Source organism: Dryas octopetala, chromosome 3 (genome assembly GCF_963921425.1).
Source record: "Dryas octopetala chromosome 3, drDryOcto1.1, whole genome shotgun sequence".
In the NCBI taxonomy this organism is placed as follows: Eukaryota; Viridiplantae; Streptophyta; class Magnoliopsida; order Rosales; family Rosaceae; genus Dryas; species Dryas octopetala.
Window position 1 is genome coordinate 614669 of NC_141368.1, and position 10991 is coordinate 625659.

General features: G+C 37.2%; 2 protein-coding genes and 1 non-coding gene across 3 annotated transcripts; 1 reads left to right on the plus strand and 2 right to left on the minus strand.

Moving 5' to 3' along the window:
* Positions 1–291: 291 nt before the first annotated feature.
* Positions 292–2962, plus strand: OMT1 (O-methyltransferase 1). The gene is made up of 4 exons (XM_086237742.1): positions 292–855; positions 1783–2093; positions 2334–2398; positions 2515–2962. The coding sequence occupies exons 1-4, from the start codon at positions 437–439 to the stop codon at positions 2815–2817; spliced, it is 1098 nt and encodes a 365-aa protein (XP_086093868.1). The 5' UTR covers positions 292–436; the 3' UTR covers positions 2818–2962.
* Positions 1229–1300, minus strand: TRNAC-GCA (transfer RNA cysteine (anticodon GCA)). The gene has a single exon. It is a non-coding gene; the product is annotated as a tRNA-Cys (tRNA).
* Positions 2963–3126: 164 nt separating the features above from the next.
* DMR6 (2-oxoglutarate (2OG) and Fe(II)-dependent oxygenase superfamily protein) lies at positions 3127–7235 on the minus strand. Its single transcript, XM_086237743.1, has 4 exons — positions 6855–7235; positions 6429–6676; positions 3640–3964; positions 3127–3543 (listed from the first exon to the last, which is right to left on the minus strand). The coding sequence occupies exons 1-4, from the start codon at positions 7050–7052 to the stop codon at positions 3298–3300; spliced, it is 1017 nt and encodes a 338-aa protein (XP_086093869.1). The 5' UTR covers positions 7053–7235; the 3' UTR covers positions 3127–3297.
* Positions 7236–10991: the final 3756 nt, after the last annotated feature.

The following is a 10991-nucleotide window of genomic DNA, read 5'->3' on the forward strand; positions in this document are numbered from 1 at the left end:
TGCGTATGTATAACTTTTGGGCCAAAAGCTGTATGAAATTATGAATGCCTCTTAATTATTGGCAATTAACTCCGTGTTTAGACACATGCACTAGAAGTCTAGAACAATGAAAATTGTACGGTAAACTTTAAAATTATTAAGCCTCAAAGGTCAAGAACTCAAGATTCAGTAAGTGTCCGAGAAAGAGAGGGACAGGGTGTGGGGTCATGAAGTGGTGGTGGCACATCGAGGAGAGTGGCGTGGTGGGTGAGCAAAAACACCATATATACATAATGCCATTCTAGGCTTCTAGCACACCCACCTCGACCCACAATCCCCTGTCCTCTAGTTTCAACCTTCTTCAACCTCTAGCTAGCAGCTTTCTCTTTCTTATTACTCTCTCTTACCCATATATCCAGTTGTCCACACCACACCAACCCCAAATCAAAAATCAAAAATGGGTTCAACTGGTGAGACCCAGATAACTCCTACCCAAGTCTCAGATGAAGAAGCCAACCTCTTTGCCATGCAATTAGCCAGTGCCTCTGTTCTTCCTATGGTCCTGAAATCAGCCATAGAGCTTGACCTGTTGGAGATCATGGCCAAAGCTGGACCTGGCGCTTTCCTCTCACCCTCAGACATAGCTTCTCAGCTCCCAACCAAGAACCCAGATGCGCCAGTCATGCTTGACCGTATGCTGCGTCTACTGGCCAGTTACTCCATTCTCACATACTCCTTGCGCACTCTTCCTGATGGCAAAGTTGAGAGGCTTTATGGTTTGGGCCCTGTCTGCAAGTTTTTGACCAAGAATGAGGATGGTGTCTCTATTGCCCCTCTCTGCCTCATGAATCAAGATAAGGTCCTTGTTGAGAGCTGGTAAGTAGTACCTTTTTCATTTCTACATCTTCCTCTTCTTAATTTAATTCTTTCTTTTCCAAAACTACTAACACTAATGGATTCTAATGAGAATTACAGACTCTCTTCAAATAGATTAATCATATTGACCCTTAACTACTTAGTATAGTCCATGGCTATATATAACACTTAACACTTAGTAGGTTGCTTCAATTTCTAACTTCATCAAAGCCATTGGTTTCTATGGCTGATCAAATTTTCAATGATGTAAAATATATATGTTGCAGCATAAAGAACTGGCTTAATTTATGGTTTTTTTCTTACTTTTTTTTTGTTAGCCTAAATTAAAGAGATAATTTAAAAAGTATAGGAAAAATGATATATAAATATAAGGAGGGCCCAACCGGGTTCGAACCGGTGACCTCTTGATCTGCAGTCAAATGCTCTACCACTGAGCTATGGACCCGTGGTTAATCCTACCAAATATTTTTAATTTTATAGAAAGCAACATTTTTAAATAATAAATAGATAACACATGCAGACATGCTTGATGCTCAAACAAATATAGTAATATACTACTGGTGGTCGTTTGAGGATCACCATTCATCACCCACCTTGGCACCTTGGGAGTTTGGAATGGGGCCACCACTTCACCTACCACCAAAGTTTTTGTATTGATAACGTTTCTTGCTTAAATAGAATAGAATAGAATAATTTCAAAAGAAACATGGGCCAGTGTGACCTACACAGCCCACAATTCGGGTGCTTTGAGTATTGCTGCTTAAGCCCACGAGGTTGGTCAAACGACCTGTCGTTTCTCCACCTCTTTATAATGTATGCGTTTGGTGGCAGGCAGGTGGTGTGTGAGTGTGAGTCGTCTGACATAGTGATAGTGGTTTCTGAGCTTCTGTCCTTGAATATTACTATTTTTGTTTTGGGCTCGTGTAGGTATTACTTGAAAGATGCAGTTCTTGAAGGTGGGATTCCATTCAACAAGGCCTATGGAATGACTGCTTTTGAATACCATGGGACAGACCCCAGATTCAACAAGGTCTTCAACAGGGGAATGGCCGACCACTCCACCATTACCATGAAGAAAATTCTTGAGACATACAAAGGCTTTGAGGGCCTCACATCAGTGGTTGATGTTGGTGGTGGCACTGGAGCTGTTGTTAACATGATCGTCTCTAAGTACCCCTCAATTAAGGGCATCAACTTCGACTTGCCTCATGTTATTGAAGATGCTCCTCAATATCCTGGTATGTCATGTCATTATATTATACTACCTTCAATTTCCTTTACAAGGTTGAAAGTGTGAAACACTAAAATTAAGATGACTATTTAAGATATGTTTAGTGGCTTCCATAGTTAGTGGCCAATCTTCATTGCATTATCCCAGAGGAAGAACCCACTAACTAATCTTTAATATCATTTGTTTTTATTATTCATCCTTTTGAATGTGACCCCAAGAATTTATTAGAGATGGATTTTGGATACAGGTGTGGAGCATGTTGGGGGAGACATGTTTGTAAGTGTTCCCAAAGCAGATGCAATTTTCATGAAGGTCTGTAACCCCTAATTTAAGTGATGCTTATTCATTACTTTGTGATTAATTTGACCCTGATATAGGGTACTAATTATTAATGTCTAATTGTGTATGCAATATTCTTATTCTTACAGTGGATATGCCATGATTGGAGTGATGAGCACTGCTTGAAATTTTTGAAGAACTGCTATGCTGCGCTTCCAGACAATGGGAAGGTGATTGTAGCTGAGTGCATTCTCCCTGTAGCCCCAGACAGTAGCCTTGCCACTAAAGGAGTTGTCCACATCGATGTTATCATGTTGGCTCACAACCCCGGTGGAAAAGAGAGGACAGAGAAGGAGTTTGAGGCCTTGGCTAAGGGGGCTGGTTTCCAAGGATTTCGAGTCATGTGTTCTGCTTTCAACACCTATGTCATAGAGTTTCTTAAGAATATTTGAGTGCCTACTTGGCTTGGTATGCTGTCACATGCATACATATATCGCTCTGGTTTTTGACATGGTGATCGTGTTTCTTTCAGCATGTGGAATTTACACCATATGTACATTTTAATGCAAAAAAAGTAATAAGAAAGTGATTTTGTGCTGCTTGTATGTAATAAGATTTTGAAATTTTTATTCATACAAATGAATTCTTCCATACAGAAAAATTGGAGTACAAAACACATAAGTTAGATGCCAAAGCATCATTGATAATCTCTAGCCTAATGGGAATGAATGACAGCCATTTAAGACTCCTGCTACTTCATGTCTAGAACTAAGAAAACATTCATATTATTTATTCAAAATCTTAATTAAAGAGGAAGACGACCAAGAAAATCAACTAGGGGGGGAAATTATTCAACATATGCATATAAAGCATAGTTCCAGGAGGACCAGGGTACATTTTATTTAAAGCTTTTACAAGAGAATTGCAATGGCCTACTGGGTCTTGAAAAGCTCCAAACAATGCTCTTGGTCCAAGTTCCTATTCCAAAACTTCTTATAATACTCTGTATAGGTGTAATCCCTATATATGGCTGCAGATCCATCTTCTGTAAGAGCCTTTGCTGGGCTAATCAGAGCTTCATCTTCTGGGCAGAGGAATGAAGCCACTGATAGCCTTGCCTTATCAGTATTGGTAATGGCGCGGTGCCACACACTCTTATAAATCCCATTACTTAGGGCCTGCAAATGCAATCAACAATTTAACTTATTAGAACTAGAATTATATGCATTTGACAATAGGGTTGTTCATCGTTGAGTAAAATAAACATTAGGTACCTGTAATTGGTCGCCAATGTTAATGACAAAAGCATTAGGGTGGGGATTGACAGCAACCCATTTGCCATCTTTAAGGACTTGAAGGCCTGGAACTCCGAGGTCTTGGAGTAGAATTGTGAGAGCATTTGGGTCTGTGTGTCCTGGCAATCCATAAGTCAGCTCTGGCTCTGGACAGGGTGGGTAGAAGTTCACAGCCATATGCTGTCCTTGCTCACCCAACGTCTTCTTTATGTAATGTTTCTCAAGGCCTAAGCTCTCTGCTATCAACTCTTCTAGTCTGTAGCCAAGTTCTCGAACTTCCATACAGTAATTGCTCACAATGTCCCTACAGCGCAAAACAAATCCATGTTACTAATTTCCTTTTACTATTTCATTGCATATACAGTGGATTATACTACATATAAGTTCAAACTTATATTATACTACAGGCAACTTAAATTGTACACAATCCTGATTACAGATATCCTGGACCAGCCCCAATTTGAAGTACCGGGCTTAGACAAAAAATTTATGGGTCTGCAACTGAAATCCGAGACTAGTTCCTATTATCCAGGACTTGGGCTCAGAGTAATTACCTACCCCAGCCCAAATTGGGCCCAAGAGGTTGCTAGTTTAACCCTATCAGTTTGGTTAAGTGGCCACCTCATGAAGGACTCAAAGCTACGAAAAAATATAATTAAACCTGTTCACCAGTTGACCAAATAAATGGTACATTATTGCATATTCCACAATCCACACATAAATAATACTCCATGGAATCTTGCAACAAGTCTAGTTTTTCTTTTGATAAAACAAAAAGTCCAGTGCTTAAAAAGAAAATTAAAAAGATTTTTTAGCACAAAGTATTTGTTTTTGTAACGCGTGAACCATGCCTTTGGGCTTTGGTAAATAATGAAGTGGCCTCATAGGTGGTCACAACAACTTGTTTTTATAGCTTTCCTCACCAATCAAACGATATACATACTAACAAGAATAAATATTAAAAGCCAAAAAATATGGGTAAGTGTGTAACTACACAGTCTACACTACTGCAAAAAAGCCCCAAAAAAAAAAAACTATACTCCTAGTCTCCTGTGTCCACATCATGCGTGGGATGCATATACATGTAAATCCATGGATTAAAATCGCACGTACCCAACACGACAAGTGGCAAGTGGGGTGGTTTCCCACGTAATGACCACGTCAAGCATTTCTGACATGGCTGTCTGAGTCACATGCAACTTTAATGCCACTGCCACTGGCCCACTCCAACCCTATTAAATTGGTTTCGTGGACTCTGGACCGCCAGATTTACAGGCAACCAATCAATCATGAACCAGACGATTCATTTTGCTCACGTCAACACGGAATCACCCAATTACGTCAGCACTCTCCCAGTTCCCAAACCCGACTAAAATTTTATATTTATGAACCGAAAGTTTAATCGAGGAGCTCGGATGCCATCATGACCGTTGATTCTGATCGAGGGTCCCAAAGATATTTAATCTGTGGCGGATGGGTCCAGCGTAATCAAAATTCAAATGCGGACAACTACTTGTAATCAATTTGTCTACGTACTGCCGGACACTCGCCGTTGATCGGGTCCGATTACCGAAATTGACGGTAGCGATGCACCAACTTAGTTTTTTAACAGGAAAATTTATGCTCTTCTTTACCTATATTCTGACCAAGTCAACCTGGACCCCATGTGTCCTACCATATTCATATAGGACTGCAAATGGCGGACATCTCAGCTACTACAATTAATTTGTTTTTTTAACTTATTGTCACAGTTGAAATTTTATTTTGTTTGTGAATATTAATGATAAATTTATCTCATAACTAAATGGTTTAAAGTGTGATTAAACTAAACACAACCTTTTCCATGCGGAAGCAATCGAGATTGTTCGATCGAAGGCCTAATTTATAAACATGGAATAAATGTTATGCAAATAGGATGGGTGGCTTTTATGGACGTACGTTTTGGAGGGTGCGTGAGATTTTCTCCACTTCAGTCCACATTAACTTCCTTTAAGAATGGCATGTTCCACATGCCAAACCAAATGACAAAGTTATGAGAATCGTGGCATATTAGCATGATCACCTTCAATTATTAATATTGGGGAAAAGAAAGATGCTAAAGTTTATTAAAAGGTGATTAAGGTCATTAACTTTGAGATCAAAGCAAGGCCAATCAATCTCTCACATTTGTCATATGATATATATAAAAGAAATGACATCTTTATAAAACCCTAGAGCCTAAGCTCTAAAACTTATATTATACGTACAAGACACTGAATCTGTCTGGTTTATTCTATAATATTTCACTTTTAAAAGAAGATTTAGAGTTTAAAAATGTCTGTCAATAAATATTAGAATACACAGAAGAAGAGTAAGTCAAAATTGTTTGATTATAATAGTTACTGAATAAACATACCTTCTAAAGAGTTCAGTACGTGATATAAGATAAGCATGTTATGAAAGCACACCTTCCAGAAAGTTCAGTACGTAATATGAAATAAGTAGGTCATGACAACACACCTTCTTAAGAGTTCAATACGTAATATGAGATAAGCATGTCATGTGTCATGAAAGTAAAATATAACACGTAATTTAATTTTCTTTTAACATTAATATTATATTTCCCTCTCAATGGCTCAATGCCAAACTCATTTTATTATGATAAAGATAATGGAAGGCAACGTGGCAGACAGTCGCCACCACTTGTGCCTGAACTGAGCCATAAGTTAAGACTTAAGAGAGAGAGAGAGAGAGAGAGAGAGAGAGAGAGAGAGAGAGAGAGAACATACTTGAAGGAAGGAGGGTTGGAGGGCCATTCAGGAACGTACTTGTCCAGAGGATAGCAATGGAGTCTAAGATAGTCTCTCCAGTTGTGAACCGTCTCCTTTTTCACATTAAAACTGGTAGACAGTCTCATGGTTTTTGATGGGTCATCTGAGTACAACTTCATCTTTTCCTCCACAGAAAGCCCAAAAAACTCATTGGCCACTCCTAACATTCTCTCCACTGCTTCCAGAGAAACCCCATGATTTACAACCTAGTACAAAGAAAAACCACACACACAGTCACACATATATATAAACAATTAAACCACAAAAAGTTAAACTACTACATATATATGACAAAGTACTCTGTCTCAGCCTCCCTCAGGTACTAATAGTAAATGACAAATTAAGTGGAGAAATTGTATTAAGAAAATTAATGTATGTTTGTACCTGGAAAAAGCCATAAGACTTGCAAGCATCACCAATTTGCTGGACAGTTTGGGCTCTGTTTTCTGAGGCCAAGTCAATGACTGGAATATTTTCGCATACAGAGACTTCAGACAAGCGGGGTCGTTCGGATTCTGGTCTAACATAACTTTCCGGCAAGTTTGAGTATATTACTCCGGAGGAGAGGACTTTTGTATCCATCGATAATAATTGAGGGATGGGTGACAAAGACAGCAAAAATGTGTAAGTACTACTTCTACTCTCTCTCTCTCTCCCTGCTAAGCTTAATTAAGCCAAAGTAAAGTTCCACGAAGCTGCAGTGCTATGTATTTATGCATAAATCGCACCAGGTCACAGATCATAACTCTAGAATTGTAGGCTAACTTTTTCCTTTCGGTCTTCTATATATAGATAGATATTAGATAGCCATGTCCTCTTTATTAGGCAATTCGGCTGGGTCCTATAATGGTCCACCACCGCTTGATTGTAACTTGATATTATACTACCGACTACACACAATCGTAGTATTTTATATTTGAAAAAATATGTGCAAATCTAATATTATAATCGATTGTTTGTGACGTGATACAGATATAATATAAAGGCTTTTTTACCCAAATATCACCCGTAGTGCTCATTCCATCCAAACTTTTTCTTTTGTCAATTTCTTACCTGAAATTATCAATATGTGCTAATTTACCACCTAATATCCATTTTTTTGTTAAATCATCAAAAAATTTCTCAAACTTCCCATTTTGTCGTTGAATACAATAAAAAAATAATATTATTTTAAAAACTTTTTTAAAAATATAATTATAACAAAACTTAAAAACTAAAAAATAAAAAATGGAAATACCCTTTTTTTTAGGGGGTTTACTTAGATTTTTTTTTAATATTTAAAATGCATTTATGATATAAATTGACGAAAATATTTTTGAAATAAACAGAAAATTTAACTAAAGTGACGGTAGGTGATAGATTGGTCAATATGTGAAAGTTCAGGTGATAAATTAACAAAAAAAAAAATTTATGTGGTATTTGAGCACACATTCTATAATTCATATGGTATTTAAGTAAAAAAGCCTAATATAAAAGGACCACCGGAAGTACTTTGATTTTATGCACATGTATAAGGTTTGTTAGTGTACGTTAGATCTTAGAAGTAGTACATGCAATATATTTTTACAAATTGATTGGGTTCACTAATTTTTTGCAGGGGACATTTGGACCATTGGTAGATCTAGAAGTGAGGTGTAATTGGGAAAAGGAAAATTAATCCGACATATGTGTTGAAGACAAATCAGGACACCCACTTCAAAATTATAACGGTCCTGACGAATATATTTTTAAAATGGGAGTTCTGATCTGATTTTGACAAATATGTTAAAGTCATTTTACTCTAATTTTCCAAATTGGGAAATTCTGTAGCATTCGGGCTCTAACAAATTACCAACGTTGGACCCAAAATGTATACAAGCAGCATGCATGTGTTCAAGTAACGTTACACTAATTTCTTGATTCTGAAGATCTAATGAAACCCCATTGCCCATTGCCATGGGTGGTCCACAGCCCGCATGGTGGTACCATTCTAAAACATGATGATTGACATCGATCCACGTCAGTTCATTTTGGGATTATAAGTTATATATATGTAATTAATCAATTAAGCCAAGCCCCTTCCATTGTGAGATCTAGTGTGGTCTAATTTACAATATATTCTGATGATCGAAATTTTTTTTTTTTTTTTCTGTTTTCATTGAAAGATGATCTTTAAACAAAATTAGGTAAATTAGAAACTATTTAATCGTTGAATAATTTAATTTTTTGTATAAATAATTTTGAAATAAAAACTTATAAAATAAATAGTGCTTAATTTTAAACACCCTACTCACCAAAAAAATTTGTCTAAACCCCTACCCATCTAGAAACTCTTTCAAAACCCCCTAAAACTCATAATCCTAAATTACCATTCTGACGCGCGCTGACATATGCTGACGTCACTGTAACTGTATTTTGGTGAAACTGTTTTTTTTTTTTTGTTTTTTTTTTTTTTGAATTGAAGTTTTTGCTAAAACTCAATATTTCACTAAAACTAAAATCAAACACTGAAATTGAATTTCATTATACTAAAACTGAATTTCAAAAATTCAGTTACACTGAAACTGAATTTCAAAAATTTTCAAGAATTCAATTACACTGAAATTGAATTTCAGAAATTCAGTTACACTAAATTGAAGAATTCAGTTATGAATTCACTTACTGAAACTGAATAAAGTGATGAAACAATTACACCTCGACTAAAATGCAATTACATCTTAATTAAAAAACAATTACACCTTTACTAAAACAATTACACTTCACTAAAACAGTTACACCTTTACTGAATTCCGTTTCACTAAAAAGAACACAGCAACCTTATCAAAAAAAAACCAACAATACAACAAGTCATTGAGATGAGAGGAGTAGCCAACAATACAACGTCGTCCGATCACCTCACGCGCGACGAGTACACGACAGTCGCCACTGACTCGATCTATTTCTACCTGCAAATTTGATTCATCATATTTCAGAACCATAATTTCATTCAAAGTTCATTTAAAACTCATGTTTCACGAACTGAAACTGTTTCAAGAACTGAAACTGTTTCAAGAACTGAAACTGTTTCAAGAACTGAAACTGTTTCACGAACTGAAACTGTTTAATCAATAAATTAAGTAAATTTGTATATACTTATAAATCAATTAAAAAACCCACATTTCTATCCGATTAACATAATTAAGCTAGAACTGAATTTGGGGTGAAACTGAATTTTCAGAAAGTAAAACTAAATTTTCTAGAACTGAAACTGAATTTACACAGTTACACTAATTAAGCTAGAAACTGAAACTGAAATTGTTGAATTCAATTGCACTTTTTAATCGCCGAGGTACCTGTTTAAGACCAGACAGTTCAACAAATCAAACAGGGTTCATAAAATTGATCGTTCAACGGCCGAGTCGAGCGGTGACCATCACACACGGTGGCTGCCCAGCCCCAATCAACACACAGAAAATTACAGAACTCACCCAAAAATATTCTCGGACCTCGAATTGAGCTTTTAGGATTCGGGGGAGGCTGAACAGCAAAAAAAAACACCCAACCCACCGCCACAAGTGGCGGATCTAGCGGTTGCAGCGGCAAACCAACATGAAAACCAAGATTTGAGTTAAAACAACCCAACCAATAGCAAGAGCAGGTCGAGGGGACAAAGATTGATACCTGGATCGACAGAAAACACCACCGGAATCGGCCCAAAAACCGTCGGAGAAGCCGCAGCTTTGTAGCTTCGCAAAAGCCGTGCCCAGTGGTGGTCGGAGTGAGGAAATGGCATGGAGAGACTGAAGAGGAAGAGGCGAGAAGAACCCAACCGGTCCGACACCTCGTCGCCGCCGGAATTGACGGATCGCCGGCGAGAGAGCTCAGATCTGCTTAGACCCGATCTGGCGTCGACGTTTAGTTTCACGGCACGTGGAGGGCATAGGGAGGAAGATGAAGGAGAGGCGAGTGTGATGGGACCGGTCTCGCCGGCGACAGCAGCGGGGAGAGAGAGAGACGCAGAGGGGAGAGAGGCAACAGATAGGAGAAACCGAGAGAGAGAGAGAGAGAGTATTAGTTGGCTGAAAATGAAAATAAAACAAAAGGGGTAAAACTGGAAAATTAAAATATGGGGAGTCAAAGTTGACTGGGTATTAGTTGACTAGGGGGTTTAGGAAAATATTAAGTATAATATTGGGGGTTATAAGAGAGTTAGATTTTGGGTGGAGGTTATGAGAGATTTTATCTCTAACTAGGGGGTTTATAATTATTAACATTAAAATAAATTATTTGGATTGTCAAAATATAATATAAAATAGGTCCCATAATAAATCTCTTAAATAAAATTATTTAAAGAATCTTTTAATAAAAAATGCATGTGCATATAATTAATATGGTTATAAATGTTCACAATGCTGTATGTGGTCATCATTTGGTAATTTGATAACTCTATTGTCAATTTTCAATGGTTATAACTTATCTATGGACTTTTGACAATATATATCACTAATTCACTACCTAGCTATATATATATATATGTGTGGTTTTTAGACCAATTGTTATGCG

Coding starts and splice junctions, on each gene's coding strand:
- OMT1 (XM_086237742.1), top strand. CDS start 437: ATGGGTTCAACTGGTGAGACCCAGATAACTCCTACCCAAGTCTCAGAT. Junction 856..1,782: donor AAGGTCCTTGTTGAGAGCTG/GTAAGTAGTACC, acceptor GGGCTCGTGTAG/GTATTACTTGAAAGATGCAG. Junction 2,094..2,333: donor AGATGCTCCTCAATATCCTG/GTATGTCATGTC, acceptor TTTTGGATACAG/GTGTGGAGCATGTTGGGGGA.
- DMR6 (XM_086237743.1), bottom strand. CDS start 7,052: ATGGATACAAAAGTCCTCTCCTCCGGAGTAATATACTCAAACTTGCCG. Junction 6,677..6,854: donor AGTCTTATGGCTTTTTCCAG/GTACAAACATAC, acceptor TCTTTGTACTAG/GTTGTAAATCATGGGGTTTC. Junction 3,965..6,428: donor TCCAACCCTCCTTCCTTCAA/GTATGTTCTCTC, acceptor TTTGCGCTGTAG/GGACATTGTGAGCAATTACT.